Source organism: Carcharodon carcharias, chromosome 20, assembly GCF_017639515.1.
Source record: "Carcharodon carcharias isolate sCarCar2 chromosome 20, sCarCar2.pri, whole genome shotgun sequence".
NCBI lineage: Eukaryota > Metazoa > Chordata > Chondrichthyes > Lamniformes > Lamnidae > Carcharodon > Carcharodon carcharias.
Genome location: NC_054486.1, coordinates 89,151,185 through 89,168,853, shown reverse-complemented (window position 1 = coordinate 89,168,853; position 17,669 = coordinate 89,151,185). Strand labels below are relative to the sequence as shown.

General features: G+C 41.6%; 1 protein-coding gene across 2 annotated transcripts in view; it reads left to right on the top strand.

Annotated features, from left to right (window-relative positions):
* Positions 1-17,669, top strand: part of galcb (galactosylceramidase b) — a 72,690-nt gene that overhangs the window by 38,527 nt on the left and 16,494 nt on the right. For both annotated transcript variants that reach the window (XM_041214982.1, XM_041214983.1), the window contains exons 10-12: positions 13,470-13,597; positions 15,457-15,546; positions 17,117-17,206. In XM_041214982.1, the coding sequence (XP_041070916.1) occupies positions 13,470-13,597; positions 15,457-15,546; positions 17,117-17,206 (308 nt within the window). The remainder of the gene's footprint in view (positions 1-13,469; positions 13,598-15,456; positions 15,547-17,116; positions 17,207-17,669) is intronic.

Genomic DNA, 17,669 nt, shown 5'->3' with positions numbered 1-17,669 from the left:
TCAAACCTCATCCATGGGCAGGATGGGATTTCCGTGATGAAATAAAATATAAATAAGTTTCTGTGGACAGCGTTTTCATTAGCTAAATTTTCAGGTGATTGATTATGATGCATGGACTCTTTTTTTTCCAGCTTTTGAAACTTTTATGTTTGCTTCTTCAGCTCCTGAGGCAGCTCTCTGCCTTCAGGGAGCTTTCTGTCAGCAGTGACCTGTGCTCGCGTTGACATCATCACCCGCCGCCTTCCCACCCCCACCCCGGCAGCGCTAAGCTTTTTAGTGCGCGTTTCACACTGGCTTGCTATTAATTGGCCAGCCAGCCTGAAATCGTGGTTGAGGCCAATCGCATTTCCTGGCTGATCCTGGGCCCACCAATCCGACCTGCCTGCTGAGCTGAAAAATCAGGCCTAACTAAGAAATGGGCAAACATGATCCATGCTGATGCCACCTTCCTAGGTCAACATTAATTCACTACAGGACTTATGACTTTAACTGTGGATTCTATCCTCCTGTCTCTTCTCTATTCATTTTTCTCTCTTCGTTCTACACTAACAGGATGTATATATATATCCTAATTAATGCTACATAACTTAAGTTTTACATAGGCCTGTTTTCCCGTGTCCCCTCATGTATATAGTTTGGCTGCCAGTGCGAACCCAGCCCACCATTTCCATTTCCGCTTTATTATTTTCCACCATCTTTTTACTTCTGTGTTCTCTGCCCCTCCTAGATCCTTCTCATGCCTCCTTTCGATTCTCCTCTCTTGGGTACCTGGAGAGACAATATAAAATGAGGGGTACAGTTCTAAAGGGTGTGTGGAACCAGGGGGAGCTGTGTGTATATGTGCGTAAGTCATTGAAGGTGGCAGGACAGATTAAGACAGTGATTAATAAAGCATTAAGTATCCTAGGCTTTATTAATAGACTAAAATAGCAAGGAAGGTTACGTTAAAATTGCTTAGAACACTGGTTTGGCCTCAACTGGAGTATTAATTCATATTCTGGGTGTGACACATTAGGAATGAAGTGAAGACATTAGAGTGCAGGAAAAAAATCATGAGAATGGTTCCAGGTATGAGGAAGTTAGATCAAAGAAGTTGGGACTGTTTTCCTTGAAGAAAAGAAGGTTGACAGGAGATTTGATAGAGGCATTCAAAATCAAAATGGGCCTGAGCAGAGTAGATAGGGAAAAATTGTTCACGCTGGTAGAAGTATTGAGAATGAGAGGGCACAGATTTAGGGTAATTGGTAAAAGCAGCAACGGAGACATGGACCAGAATTTTACGTTCTGCGGGCGTGTGCCCAGCTTGAATGGATGTAAAATCACATGAAATGATGTCCTGGCGTCATCATGCATTAGTGTAATATTTCGCTCGCCGGGCACGCACACAAGTAGGAAGGGCACCCACCGGCAATTAAGCAGGCAATTAAGTTCCTTAACGGCCCAATTGCAAGCAATTTTTCATGGCCCATCCAACCTCATGGTTGGCGGATGGGCCAATTGGCTAGCTGGGCTTTACATTTTTTTGAGACCTCATCCAAGGGCGGGATAAAAATCTCCATTAGGATTGGAAATAAAGATAAATATCTGAGGACTTTTTTTATGAGGTATGCTTTCAAGTGCTTGGTTGTGCTGCATGGATATTTTTTACAGCATTTTTGTGTTATTGTTTGGAGGTCTGCAGCTTCCTGGGGCATCTGTCTGCCTTCAGGGAACTCAGTGGAAGCGCTCACCAGCATCCATGGTGATATCGGCGCCCACCCTCTTCCCGCTGCCACCAGCAGTGCTGAGCCTTTGTCCGGGCACATTTCACACTAGCTGACTGAAATCTTGGCTCGGAGCGGGTTTTACATTTGCTTCTAGCCGCACCAACTTCAGGCGCACCCTGAGTGTAAAATTCAGCCCATGAAAAACTTCTTCACGCAGCGCCTGGTTAAAATCTGGAATGCCATGCCCAAGAATGTGATGGGGGCATTTTCAATCAAGGCATTCGAGAGGGGATTAGATTATTATCTGAAAAGGAATAATGTGCAGGGTTAAGTGGAGAAAGTGGGGAACGGCACTAGGTGCATTGCCTGTCCAGAAAGCCAGCACAGACACAACAGGCCAAGTGGTCACCTTCTGTGCTGTAACAATTCTGTGATTCTGTACTCTACCTTCCCAAATCCTTACCTTCACTCATCAGTACTCCTCGGCATTCTTACTCTTCTACTTGACTCTCACTTGGATAAGCTTACAGCTTCTCCCTGTACCTTCCTTGCCATTCACTAAAGAACCCATCAAGGTGCATGTCACTGCATCCTCATGTGTAGCAAGCCTAACTGCCCTATCTTACTTTCAAGTACTTTCCTGCCCAGCGCATCAGCTGGGTGCTAACCTCGCCAATTTCTTCCCTGTCCAACTCACCCCTCCCAATGCTGATCCTGTGGACTCCACCAGTGGTTCAGTTCTCGCCACCTCTCTCCCTCTAGAATGCCATTCACTCATGAGCCATCAATCAATTTATAGTGAATGATTGCATCGACATTATAGCTTTGATGAAAACCTGACTGAGGGATGACTGAAACTTGGCTATATCCTCCATCACTTGCTTCACCCAGACTGTTGCCATGTTGTGGCTCTTATAACCAAATGGTCTGTCCCTTTACACCTCTGGTGTTAATTCATCCTGAAACCAGATGGTGAAGTAGGAAACTAGGCGGCCATCTTTTACTTAATACTAGATTTATTTACAGAGTGCACTACTACAAATGCCTGCCTTCTCCCTAACCAACACCCAGTGTCCCAGAAGTCTCCTTTTATACTCTTTTGAGTAAAATGAGAAACACATTAACAAACCTTTAAAAGCAGCATAAGTCACTCTTTATATGTGTTCAAGGTACTTAATCAACCAATGCCCTCACCTGTATATGTTTAACCTTGAAATATAATGAACATACCATTAACATATTCCCTTTATTTAAATCAAAACTTTATAACACAAACAGTATTTTAAAACCGCTGAAGAAGAGAGAAAAAAATTGCATTTCTGTATTCTGTACACCACATCATAACACAAGACTCTCTTCTAGGATCTCCAATAGTCTCTTTACTTCTTTTCGTAAAGCAATTAGATAATTAATGACTTGCATCAACCCATTTTATCTCTGAGATTTCTTTCTAGCATCTCTTTTGCACGAGCAAGGTCAATCCTTAACCCGTTTTCAGTCCACCTTTTGTTGAATGAACATTATCCTAAAGGGAACGATTATCTCTGTAATATTCAAAGGACAATCTATTCTCAGAATGCCCCCTGGATAGAATTTCCCCTAAAGTATTTGTTAAGTAAAACCCCATATCTATTATTTTTAAAAGAACCAGCGTTTCCACAGCTAAAGTACTTTCAGTCGCCCTTTTTTAATTTTTCTTAGCTTCCCAAGACAAGGGATAACATTTTCCACTTGTTATAAAACCAGCTATGCTCAAATACCCACCTGGAAGACTTGCATGAGAAGTGTCAATAAAAAGGACTAATTTCATGTTATTTTGTCCCCCGAGGTTTGAAGCTTGAGTATGCATTTCTCCATATTTATTTTTTTTAATGTTTTATTTGCCCTTAACACATCCTTATTTGTAGTGTGTTCCATCATACTTAGTTCCAACACATCAAACTTGGCACCTAGCCTTGCCTGAGTGCATAGCCAATTCAACTGTCCAATGAAGCTTCGTAACTGCTCTGTTTCTTCCTTAGATGTAAGATCATCTTTTTGTGATGACCTAACTCAATTTATCAGGATATGAGTAACACTTCCTAAATAAGATTTGCTGATTGAAGGTTAATCCCAATCTATTCTGCTTAATGTCTAAGCCTATATACTCAAAGGCCCTGAAGCCTCACTTCCAATCTTAAATTCCCCCTTTAATCTCATTTATAACAAATTTCTCAAATTTTACAGAACCTCCCTGTTGAAAATCATCAACATGCATCATAAAGATGCCTGAGAGTTTCCCTTTGTGGTACCAGTAGAACATTGCTGGATCTGCTTTCAGTTGAGCACAGTCTACTTTTAGCAAGATAAACCCAACTGAGAAATACCATACCCTTAGTGCGTCATTCAATGTTTAATTTTCACAACCTCCCTTCTACATTGCTTGGCCTCTTTAGATGGTTTCAAAAACATTCCTACGAAATTTTTCTCCATATAAAAAATGCAGCTTTTATATCGAGCAACCTACCTCCTGATAAATATGTGGCCAACAGAGTTAAGAAAATTTTCAGGATTACTTTTCCAGCCGTGGGGAGTCCACTCAAACATCTTGTTCTCCAAGTTTCTCCCCAAAACCCTAGCCACTAGTCTAGCATTATCCTTATAAGTCTAATCTGGAAGGACATTTTCTGTACATATGTGCTAAGGCTGGCTGTGTCTTATCTGGCATTTCCAAGTAGAGATCAAATTCCTTCCAAATATCCAATTCTTTTTGTTTTGCCTCTCATATTAATTTACCTTCTAATTTGTTGGCAGCCACCAAAACTTCCTGGTCATAAAGGCCTCTACTTCTAGTGGCATTTATAGATTGTTCTGTAGTCCTTGTTCTATTGCATAACCTAGTCAAGCTACGCCCCCTGCTTGCACTTCCATGTCTTTCTGAACTACTACAGGATCTCTCCCTTCCACGAACAGAGGTTCTATCACTGGTATGTGATCATTTCCGACAGCAAATGTCATTCCCAGATGCACTGTGAGAACTTGCACTGCGTTTTCTTGCTTTCTACTGTTTTGCCCCATTTTGCCAGTCCATAGATCTTACCTCATGTCCATCTGCTTGGACATTTAGTCAATATTTGAACCTGTCGTTGGCTTCCCTTGCTCTCCCTACAATAGCCACATCCCTCAATTCATTAGACCTGGTATGTATGTCACCTGAGTACCCAAATTAGGCAATTGTCCTTTGGCCTGTTCTGTGTATCAGTATCCTTCTGCCTATTACCATGTGGCTGTTTATCTACCATATTCTGTCAATAATTGTCAAACCACATGAGTATGTGAGATACAAGGTGCCTCATTGACTTCTACTAATTAATCAGATTCTGAGTTTATAATCAATCCCAGTTAATCGGGATGAATTTATTTATTCTTTCATGGGGTGCGCTGGCTAGGCCAGCATTTGTTGCCATTCCCTAATTGCCCATGGGAAGGCGGCGGTGAGACACCTTCTAGAACCACTGAAGTCCATGTGATGTAGGTGCAGCTACAGTGCTGTTCGGAAGGGAGTTCCAGGATTTTGACCCATTGACAGTGAAGGAAAGGAGATATAGTTCAAGTCAGGATGGCATGTGGCTTGGAGAGGAACTTGCAGGTGATGTTGTTCCCATGCATCGGCTGCCCTTCTCCTTCGAGGTATTAGAAGTCATGGGTTTTGAAGGTGCTTTTGAAGGAGGTTTGACCAGTTGCTGCGCTGCATCTTGTATATGGTGCATATTGTTGCCATTGTTTGTCACAGTTGGAAGGAATGACTGTTTAAGGTGGTGAATAGAGTGCCAGTCAATTGGTCTGGATGGTGTGGAGCTTCTTGAGTGTTATTGGAGCTTCACTCATCCAGGCAAGTGGAGAGTATTCCTTCACACTCCTGATTTGTGCCTTGTAGATGGTGGAGCGGCTTTGGGGAGTCAGGAGGAGTTATTCGCTGCAGTATTCCCAGCCTCTGACCTGCTCTTGTAGCCAAAGTATTGATATGCCTGGAAAAATTCAGCAGATCTGACAGCATCTGTAGAGAGGAAGACAGAGTTAACATTTCAAGTCCATGTGACTCTTCATCAGAACTGAAGAGAAATAGAAATGAGGTGAAATATAAGCTAAAAACAAAAAAACCGCGGATGCTGGAAATCCAAAACAAAAACAGAATTACCTGAAAAAACTCAGCAGGTCTGGCAGCATCAGCGGAGAAGAAAAGAGTTGACATTTCGAGTCCTCATGACCCTTCGACAGAACTTGAGATATAAGCTGTTTAAGGGGGGGTGGGACAGGTGGAGCTGGATAGAGGGCCAGTGATAGGTGGAGGCAAAGGAGAGATTGCCAAAGATGTCATGGACAAAAGGACAAAGGGGTGCTGATGGTGGTGATATTAGCTAAAGGATGTGCTAATGGTGACATTAAGGGTAGAAAGCAGGATGAGCAAGTGCCAGATGGCCCTAGTGGAGGTGGAGTGGAGGGAAGGGATCGAAATAGGCTAAAAGGTGGAGATAAAACAATGAATGGAAATAAATATAAAATAATAATAGAAATAGTTGGGAAAAAAAAATATTTTTAAAATTAATTATTAGAAATAGGTCTGAGATTAGAAGATGGGATGGGGCAGAGGGATGGGCAGGGGTGGAGGGTCCTGGATGGGCGTTGGAGTCGATGAGTTGTTTGAGCTTGTGTTCCTTTCCACCTGAAAGAAAGAGACAAAGTTTCTTGTTAAGGTGTCGGATGAGACAAAGAATAAATGAAACTGGGGGCAAGGACAGCTTAGAGATAGGATGGGTCAGTGCTGCTGAGGGAGAGGTTGAGTGTGTTCATATAGCGGCGCGTGACACTGAGTGTGGATCTCAGGATGCGGCAAGTTCTGATGAAGAGTCACACGGACTCAAAACGTTAACTCTGTCTTCCTCTCTACAGATGCTGTCAGACCTGCTAAGTTTTTCCAGCTATTTTTGTTTTTGTTTCAGGTTTCCAGCATCTGCAATATTTTGCTTTTATATTATATTGATATGTCTGGTCCAGTTAAGTTTCTGGTCAACGGTAGCTCCCAGGATGATGATAGCGAGGGATTCAGCAATGGTAATGGCCTTGGATCTTAAAAGCTTAAATACCATGTTGTAGAACGATTGTCTTACCATCACACCCTGTCAACTTCCCTGGATCTTTCCATTCTTTGACTCTTTTCTGGTATACACAATCCCAGGATTAAGGTTTATCTCTGGTCATATGAAGTGCCTTAGAGCTCTCCAAATTTTGACCTCGACTTCAGCCTTGATGAATGCCCTTCTCCCAGCATTCTAGTATGCAGAAAAAAATGAACTAATTGTAATCTGCTCTTGGGCAGCACAGAAAATAATTTGGGACTCCTCCTGTAGAGCAATTGATGAGGACTATCTGAACTGAATTCTTTGCATGAACTGCCCATGCCAGGGGAGATGTAAACTTGATGATCTGTTATGGATCATCTCATTGATCACTTTGTGATTTCTTTCAGAGTCCATTGCTGAAAGGACTTTAAGCTTTGGTGTTCATAACCACAGTGTTCATACCTTCACCTTTGTCTCTAAACTCATCATTAGCAAATTCCATCCTGGCTACCCCATTGTCAATCAGAAATTTAGCCAGTTCTCACAAGGCAGGTCCCTCACCATTTTTCCATGACTTTATCTGCAACCACCTTTTTGCCCTAGCCATGTATTACTTAACTGTTCTAGCACACTGCTGGTTGTCTTCTTATATTTCTACCCTCGTAAATTTGATGTTATCCAAAACTATGCTGCCCATGTCCCTTTACCCTGTGCTCGTTGACCCACATTGGCTGCTGGTTAAGCAATGTCTTAATTTTAAAATTCTCATTCTTGTTTTCAAATTTCTCCATCGCCAGACCCCTCTCGATCTCTGTAATCTCCTCCAGCCCTACAACCCTCCAAGGTATCTGCACTATAATTCTAACATCTGACCATCCCGATTTCAATTGGTAATCATGCTACTGCTCCCTATACCCTAATCTGTAATTCAATCACTCGCTAAACCTCTGCCTTTCTTTGCTCCTTTAAGACACCCTTAAAACTTATCTCTGGGCAAGCTTTTGGCCATCTGGCCTAATGTCTCCTTATGTGGCTCGTTGTCATGTTTTGTTTTATAATGCCACTGTGAAGCACCTTGAATTGTTTTATTACTTTAAGATTCTATATAAATACAAGTTGTTGTCATTGCTGAGTAAATTCATTTCAAACTGGGACGATCAAGATTTACATGAAAGTGCTTTGATTAGATGTGAATGAGGAAAGCAGATCTTTTAGTTATTGTAATGCATTATATAAAATGAATTGGCACTGCTGGTTTTGGTTTTCATTTTCATGCTTGTAATAATACAAAATGATGTTTTTAAACCATACTTGCCCAGTCATTATAATATAATTGCAATATGCACAAATTAGAAACTTGGATACTAGCCTATAAAAAGTGTTGATGCAATTCAGTGCTTTACTCTGAAAAATGAACAAAGGGATTACTTAAAGTGATGGCACCTTTTTCCTAATTCTTGCTCCCTTGACAGAAGTAGCTTCAGTATGGAACAGGATGCCTGATGAAGGCAATTCTCTAAACTATTGCTTAGTGTATACAGGACAGAATAACTAACTAAAACCCAATAACAGCAATAAACAAAGAAAATGCTGGAAATACTGAACAGGTCATACAGCCTCTGTGGAGAGAAACTGAGTTAACGTTTTGGCTCGATGATGATTAATTCTGTTTCTCTCCACGGATGCTGCCTGACCTGCTGAATATTACTGGCATTTTCTGATTTTATTTCAGATTTCCAGCTATTTTGCTTTTGTCCCAGTAGCAGCAGTGTGAAATACGAAAATACAAATTAGGAGAAGGAGTGGACCATTCAGCCCCTCAAGCCTGTTCCATCATTTGATAAGATCATGGTTGATCTGATTGTGGTTTCCATTCCACTTTCCTGTTTACCCCCTATACCCTTTTACTCCCTTGTCAGCCGAGAACCTAACTTATTCTGAAAAATATTCAAGGACCGTGCCTCCACTGCTCTCCCTAGGATAGAAAAAATATTTTTCCTCATCCCCCATCTTAAATGGGAAACCCCTTATTTTTAATTGCATCCCCTAGTTTTCGCCTTGCCCACGAGGGGAAACATTCTCTCAGCATCACCCCTATCTTAGCCAATTCTTTTAAATTTCTGTTGGCTCAATTCCCAAGAACAATATAACAAATTACTGAAAGAGTCCACAAAGATACCCAGGAAGAAAAGGTAGAAATGTCACACAGGATCACAGAATTGTTACTGCACAGGAGAAGGCCATAGGCCTGCACTGGCTCTCCAAATGAGCAACTCCCCTAGCTCCATTCTCTTGCCTTCTCCCTTTAGCCCTGCACATTTTTCCATTTCAGATAACAGCCTAATTCCTTTTTGAATGCTTCAATTGAACCTGCCTCCACCACACTCTTGGGCAGCGCATTCCAGACCCTAATCATTCGCTGTGTGAAAAGGTTTTTCCTCCTATCACAGTTGCTTCTTTGACTAATCTCTTTAAATCTGTGCCCCTTCATTCTTGATTCTTTCACTAGTGGGGACAGCCCAAACTTCTCCAATTTCTCTTCATAACTGAAGTTCCTGATCCATTCTCGTGATCCTTTTTTGCACTCGCTCTAATGTTTTACCATCCTTCCTAAAGTGCAGCATCAAGAACTAGATGCAATACTCCAGCTGAGGCCAAGTAGAGACTTCTACAAATTCAACATAACCATTTTTTTTCTTTGTTCATTCACGGGATGTGAGTTTCACTGGCTGGGCCAGCACTTATTGCTCAGCCTTAGTTGCCCTTGCGAACGTGGTGGTGAGCTGCCCTCTTGAACCACTGCAGTCCATGTGGTGTAGGAACACCCACAGTGCCGTTAGGAAGGGAGTTCCAGGAATTTGACCCAGTGACAGTAAAGGAACGGCAAGATATTTCCAAGTCAGGACGGTGAGTGACTTGGAGGGGAACTTCCAGGTGGTGATGTTCCCGTCTATCTGCTGCCCTTGTCCTTCTAGATGGTAGTGGCTGTAGGTTTGGAAGGTGCTATCGAAGGAGGAACCTTGGTGAATTCCTGCAGTGCATCTTGTAGATGGTACACGTTGCTGCTGCTGTGTGTCTGTGGTGGAGGGAGTGAATGTCTGTGGATGTGGTGCCAATCAAGAGGGCTACTTTGTCCTGGATGGTGTCAAGCTTCTTCATTGTTGTGGGAGCTGTACTCATCAAGAAAGTGGAAAGTATTCCATCACACTCCTGACCTTGTAGATGGTGGATAGGCTCTGGGGAGTCAGGAGGTGAGTTGCTCATTGCATTATTCTTAGCCTCTGATCTGCTCTTGTGGCCACAGTATTTATATAGTTCATCCAGTTCAGTTTCTGGTCAATGGCAACCCCCCAGGATATTGATTGTGGGGGATTCAGTGATGGTAATGCCATTGAACATAATGGGGCGATGGTTGGATTCTCTCTTGTTGGAGATAGTCGTTGCCTGACACTTGTATGGCGCAAATGTTACTTGCCACTTGTCAGCCCAAGCCTGGATATTGTCCAGGTTTTGCTGTATATCGACTTGGGCTCCTTCAATATCTGAGGTGTCGCGAATGTGCTGAACATTGTGCAATCATCAGCGAACATCCCCACTTGGCTAGGGGTGTGGCAAGTTCTGGAGCACAAGTCTTCAGTACTATTGCTGGGATATTGTCAGGGCCCATTGCTTTTGCAGTATCCAGTGCCTTTAGCCGTTTCTTGATGTCACTTGGAGTGAATTGAATTGGCTGAAGACTGGCATCTGTGATGCTGGGAACCTCCGGAGCAGGCTGAGGTGGATCATCCACTCGGCACTTCTGGCTGAAGATTGTAGCAAGTGCTTCAGCCTTATCTTTTTCACTGATGTGATGGGCTCCTCCATCATTGAGGATGGGGATATTTATGGAGCCTCCTCCTCCAGTGAGTTGTTTACTTGTCCACCATCATTCGCAACTGGATGTGGCAGGACTGCAGAGCTTTGATCTGATCCGTTGGTTGTAGGATCGCTTAGCCCTGATGATTACTTTGCTTATGCTGTTTGGCACACAAGTATTCCTGTGTTATAGCTTCACCAGGTTGACACCTAATTTTTAGATATGCCTGGTGCAGCTCCTGGTATGCCCTCCTGCACTCTTCATTGAACTGGGATTGATCCCCTGGCTTGATGGGGATGGTGGAGTAGGGGATATGCTGGGCCACGAGGTCACAGATTGTGTTTGAGTGCAATTCTGCTGCTGCCGATGGCCCACAGCACCTCATGGATGCCCTGTCTTGAGTTGCTAGATCTGTTCGAAATCTATCCCATTTAGCACGGCAGTAGTGCCACACAACACAACGGAAGGTATCCTCAGTGTGAAGTTCTGCCTTCGTTTCCACAATGACAGTACGGTGGTCACTCCTACCGATACTATCAGGACAGATGCATCTGCGGCAGGCAAGTTGATGAGGATGAGGTCAAGTATGTTTTTCCTTCTTGTTGGTTCCCTCAGGACTCTACCAGCTCGGTCAGTAGTGGTGCTGCTGAGCCATTCTTGATGATGGACATTGACGTCCCCCACCTAGAGTACATGCTGTGCCCTTGCCACCCCCCAGTGCTTCCTCCATGTGGTGCTCAACATGGAGGAGCACTGATTCATCAGCTGAGGGAAGGCGGTACGTGGTAATCAGCAGGAGGTTTCCTTGCCCATGTTTGACCAGATGCCATGAGGTCTGGAGTTGATGAGGGCTCCCAGGGCAACTCCCTCCTGACTGTATACCACCTGTGCTGCCACCTCTGCTGGGTCTGTCCTGCTGGTGGGACAGGGCTTATCCAGAGATGGTGATGGTGGTGTCTGGGACATTATCTGTAAGGTAAGTTTCCGGATGACTATGTCAGGCTGTTGCTTGACTAGTCTGTGAGACAGCTCTCTCAATTTTGACACTATCCCCCAGATGTTAGTAAGGAGGACTTTTCAGGGTTGATAGGGCTGAGATTGTCGTTTCCAGTGCCTAGATCAATGCTGGGTGGTCCGTCCAGTTTCATTCCTTTTTTTGTGACTTTGTAGTGCTTTGATACAACTGAGTGGCTTGCTAGGCTATTTAAGAGTCAACCACATTGCTGTGTGTCTGGGGTCACGTGTAGGCCAGACCATTTCCTTCCCTAAAGAACATTATTCCTTTAGATGGGTTTTTACAACAATCAACAATGGTTTCATGGTCATCATTAGACTTCTAATTCCAGATTTTTATTGAATTCAACTTCAAGATCTGAACCCGGGTCCCCAGAGCAGTACCCTAGGTCTCTGGATTACTAGTCCAGTGACAATACAATTATACCATCTCCTCCTCCTTGCCCTTGTACTCTATGGTCCTGTTAATAAAATTCAGGATACTGTATGCTTTGTTAACTGCTCTCTCAACTTATCCTGGCACTTTCAGTGACTTATGCACACATACACCCAGGTCCCACTGCTCATGTAACCCCTATTTTGCACTGTCTCTCCATGTTCTCTCTACCAAAATGAGTCACTTCACATTTCTCTGCATTAAACATCATCTGCCATCTGTCTGTCCATCCCACCAATTTGTCTATGCCCTTTGAAGTTCTGCACTATCCTCCTCAAAGTTCGCAATGCTTCTAAGTTTTGTATCATCTTTGAAATTGTGCCCTGCATACCAAGATCTAGGTGATTAATATATATCAGGAAGAGCAAGGGTGTCAACACTGACCCCTAGGGAACTACACTACAAACCTTCATCCAGCCTGCAAAACATCTATTAACCACAACAAAAACAGAATTACCTGGAAAAACTCAGCAGGTCTGGCAGCATCGGCGGAGAAGAAAAGAGTTGACGTTTCGAGTCCTCATGACCCTTCGACAGAACTTGCGTTCGAGCGAACGCAAGTTCTGTCGAAGGGTCATGAGGACTCGAAACGTCAACTCTTTTCTTCTCCGCCGATGCTGCCAGACCTGCTGAGTTTTTCCAGGTAATTCTGTTTCTGTTTTGGATTTCCAGCATCCGCAGTTTTTTTGTTTTTATCTATTAACCACTACTGTTTCCTGCCACACAATCAATTCTGTATATATGTTGCTACTGTCCCTTTTATTGCATGAGCTGTAACTTTATTCTCAAGCCTGTTACGCAGCACCATATCAAACACCTTTTGGAGGTTCACGTACACTACATCAACTGTATGCCCTCATCAACCTTCGATAGGCCAAAACTTCTCCATGCTGAAATCTGCCTGCCACGGATACGCCCACTTATTCAGTCTATCAGTCTGACTTTGTAACTTTCTGCTCACATCTGTGTTAGTCACTGTGCTACCTAACTTTGTGTCATCAGCAAGCATTGATAAGTGGCTCTCCCCATTCAGCCAAGTCATTTATAAACGTAGTGAAAATCTGACACCCCAGAACAAATCCCTGACTAATGTCATTAGTCACATCTACGCTTCTATTGTTGGCATGAACCATGTGTTAGCTGTTCAATCTATTATATTATTCCTTCGCACCGTTTATAGAGAGGAACAACTTATTTTGACAATGAGTAGCTAAATTCCATGTACTAAACACAGGATTTCAAAAGTGACTCATTGCATTGTCAGAATTAAGCATGTTCATTCTGAATTTCCTGGTTAGCTTGAAGAAACAGGACTGAGTGTGTGAAGTGCTATCTAAACTAATTTTTGTCTTTTGCAGCACACACCACACAGTTCACTCAGCCAGGATGGCATTATCTGAAGACTGTTGGTCACTTGCAGAAGGGTGGCAGTTATGTGGCCCTTACTGATGGGAAGGGAAACATCACCATTGTCATAGAAACTATGGTATCTACATTTCATCATGTTACATAGCATACTGTTTTCTGGTCTCAGACTGTGTATTCTTGTATGAATCTTTACATATTCATTGCTCTGGCCCATAATTGCACATCTCCTTTCGCTCCACTTTTCCTATTTCTGGTTGTTTTCCTCCACACAGAGAATTGACAGAGCAATACTGCTGAATGTACTGAGCCATTTTGAAATTCATTAGCAACTAATAGCTGCTGATCAGCATCTGGAGTCAAAACATTGCTGATTCTATGAAGCTGCTCATTAACTGTATTTGTGTCTATCCAATGATACAAGAGTGGCATGAGCAAGTATTAAGATTTTCTTCTCGGATAGCGTTTGCTTTAAACTTTCCTTTAGAATATCTAAGAGGATGATTCTACTTTTTACCTTTACTTGTTTAAAAATTATTTATGTAAACCTTGTCTCCAAACTTTTTCTTGTACCACGATACAAAATCACTTCAAGCGAACGGGTATTTAAATCTGAGCTGTAATTTTTGACTAGGGTATATTCAAGATTACATTTTACTTTTTTCAAACTGAGATTTGTATTTTAAATTTCTTATGGTGAGTCCACTTCTCATTCTACGCACTAGCAAGTGGTGGCAATGTTAATGTCTGAAGGGTAACGAGGAGACAACAGCAGATATAGACATATTTATGTGAATAGTTGAAATAGTTTGTAAAGTTTAGATGGTGTCAAGACTTGAGAGGACCTGCTATTGGAAACAGAAATTTTGCATTGTAGAAATTGTAAACATTTATCAGGGTGCTACTTTAAAATCAGAATCCATTTTCTACAGTTTGAAATGAATTGGAACCTGACTGTCTATTTCATTTAGTATGTTTGATCACAGTTTAACATGCCTAATTGAGGTGGTTTGATTTTCATTTAAAATTTTGGAAAAAATAAGGAGACCACATATTCTTTGACTAATAAGTGTTTAAATGGGGTAGAGAAGCAGAACAATCTGGAGGTACAGATGCACACATCACTGGAGGTGGTGTCACAGATTAATAAACACATTAAAAATGCAAACAAAACATTGTTGATAACTTCTAGAGGGATTGAATTGAAAAGCAGAGAAAAATTAAGCTTCTGCAAAACTTGGTTCGATCATAGTCACAGTATTCTGAACAGATCTGATCTCCATATTACAAAAAGGCTTTAGGGGCCCTGAGAAAGGTACAAAAATGATTAACTAGGATAATACCAGAACTGAAAGGTTATGCTTACCAGGAAATACTGAACAGGTTAGCACTCTTCTCTGCAGAAAAGAGAAGGCTGAGGATGTTAGATATGTGGATGTTAGACTACTAAAAGGTTCCCTTGGGTGGATGTAGACAAGATGCTTCCCCTTGCGGAGGAGATCAGAACTTAAGGCCGTAAATGTAAGATAATCATTAATAAAACCAATAGGGAATTTGGGAGAAGTTTATTTACCCAGACAATGGTTAGAATGTGGAACTGAGCCACAAGGAGTGGTTGAGGTAACTAGCATAGATGCTTTTAAGGAGAGGCTAAATAAAAACATGAGGGAGAAGGAAACAGAAGGATACTTTGAGGTTAGATGAAGGAGGGTGGGAGGATGCTCAGGTGGAGCATAAACATTGGCATGGACATGTTGGACTGCACGCAGAGAATTGTTGGGTTGAATGACCTGTTTCTGTGTTGTTAATAATGTACAATTAAGTAACTGAGTTTATAATAGAGATCACTTCAGAAATCTGCATTTAGATTCCTTGATTTCAGTAAATTTTCAGAAATTCCACTGCCATTGCATTGCAGATTGTCTCATTTATGTAATTGGTACATATTAACATTCTTAAAGCTGTCTTTTCTAAATTTAGACCCATGATCATTCAATATGTATCCGGCCACCACTACCACCTTTCGATGTCTTTCAGCAAAATGTGACTTTTAAGTTGCAAGGGTCATTTGTAAGTATGAATAGTTAATCACTGCATGTTTTTGGTTTTGTGTAGGTAAAGGAGAGAGTGGAAATTATTTTATAGTTACTTTGTCATTACCAATAATAATAGTCATAACTGAGATGTAGAAAATCTTTATTGTGAGAAAGTGACATCTAATGTGAGTTGGAGTATAGAGCAATACTCTAATTCAATATACTTGTGCCAATAGTCTATTGAGACCCCTCTCTCACTGCTTATATGTGTCAATGTTAACCATTACTTTTTCCCCTCTGCTGTCACAGTCACAAATGTTACTGAAAAGTATTCTAATCTATTGAACTATAGGCCAGGTCGTCTAACATCCGTTATTGGGAAAATGCTGGAATCTATTAGTAAGGAAGTCTTAACAATGCACTTAAAACATATGAACATACGAATTAGGAGCAGGAGTAGGCCCCTCAAGCCTGCTCCACCATTCAATAAGATCATGGCTGATCTGATTGTAATCTCATTTTCATATTCCCATCTACCCCCAATAACCTTTCACCCATTTGTTAATCAAGAATCCATCTACCACTGCCTTAAAAATATTGAAGGAATCTTCTCCCACTGCCTTTTGAGGAAAAGAGTTCCAAAGACTCGCGATCCTCTGAGTGAAAAAAATTTCTCCTCATATCTGTCTTAAATGAGCGACCCCATATTTTTAAACAGTAACCCCCTAGTTATAGAAAAGCATAGTATGATTAGAACAAGTCAACATGTTTTACTAAAGAGAAGTCCTACCTGACAAATTTATTAGAGTTTTTTGAGGATGTAACTAGAAGGGTAAATGGAGGGGAGCAAATAGATGCCGTACACCCTGGATTTCTAAAAGGCATTTGATCAGGTGCCTCACAAAAGGTTAATAGGCAAAATAAGGGCTCATGGAGTTGGGAGTAACATATTAGCATGTCTAGAGGATTGGTAAACAGCAAGTACAGAGTGGGTATAAATGGGGCTTTTTCAAGTCGGCTGACAGTGAATAGTGGAATGCTGCAAGAGTCAGTGCTGGGCCCTCAGCCATTAACAATCAATGTTAATGACTAGGATGAAGAGACAAAGTAATTTATTGAAGTTTGCTGTTGATACCAAGCTAGGTGGGAAGGGAAGCTGTGGGACAGACTCCGAGAGGCTGTAAAAGAAATAGGTAGGTTAAATGAGTGGACAACAGGATGGCACATGAAGAATAGAGAAGTTATTCACTTTGGTTGTAAGAATAGAAGAGCGGAATATTTGTTAAAAGGTGTAAAACTTTTAAGTGTTGATGTTCAAAGAGACTTGGGTGCGCTCGTACAAGGAGTGCAGAAATTAGCATGCAGGTGCACCAAGCAATTAGGAAGGCAAATGGGCATAGCTAAGGAATGACTAAACTCATATCGCTTATTGGATTTGCATTGGAACATTTGTTTTAAGATAGTTTTGCTGGGATTGTGGTAACAGCATTGAGAGATCCTGTATTCGTAGGTTTAAAAATGTCTTTTTTTCCCCTGCGGTGTTTCTGTGTGAGGTTATTAATCTTTACATTTATATTTAAACATATGTGTAACTGTTTCTTCAGAAGCGCATTGAAACTTTGAAAATATGGCATTCAAAATTTGACTTTGTCAAGAATTCGTCAAATTTTTTTACCCAGCTGTCTGAAATCAAGGTAATTCATGTCTTTGATCTTCTTGAATAGTTACTACTAGACTTTTAAATTCTGATTTTGCAGCATGATATTTTATGCTAAAAAGATTAGGAATGCGTAAGGTGAATTTGAACCAGTACATCATCATTTATGGCCCTCATTACACTTTTGAATCTGTTAGGGTTTCTCAAGAATTTACTGATTCAAGCTATCAAATTATTACTGATGCCCCTATTCCCTTTCTCACTCCTATTAACTGAGTAATGACCGGACCACCACCTCCCAGGTCTATTTTTGCTACCTTTTCAGAGTTGTGCAAAGAATTACTTGACTTCTCACCTATCCTTTGTTTGTTTCTGAATTATTAGAAATGTAAGTCACCTCTGGTAAGCTAGTTATTAGTTCACCCACCAGTGGAAACAAATGCTACTTATTTACTCTATCCAACTCCATCATAGTTTAGAATGCCTCTAATTATCTGTTT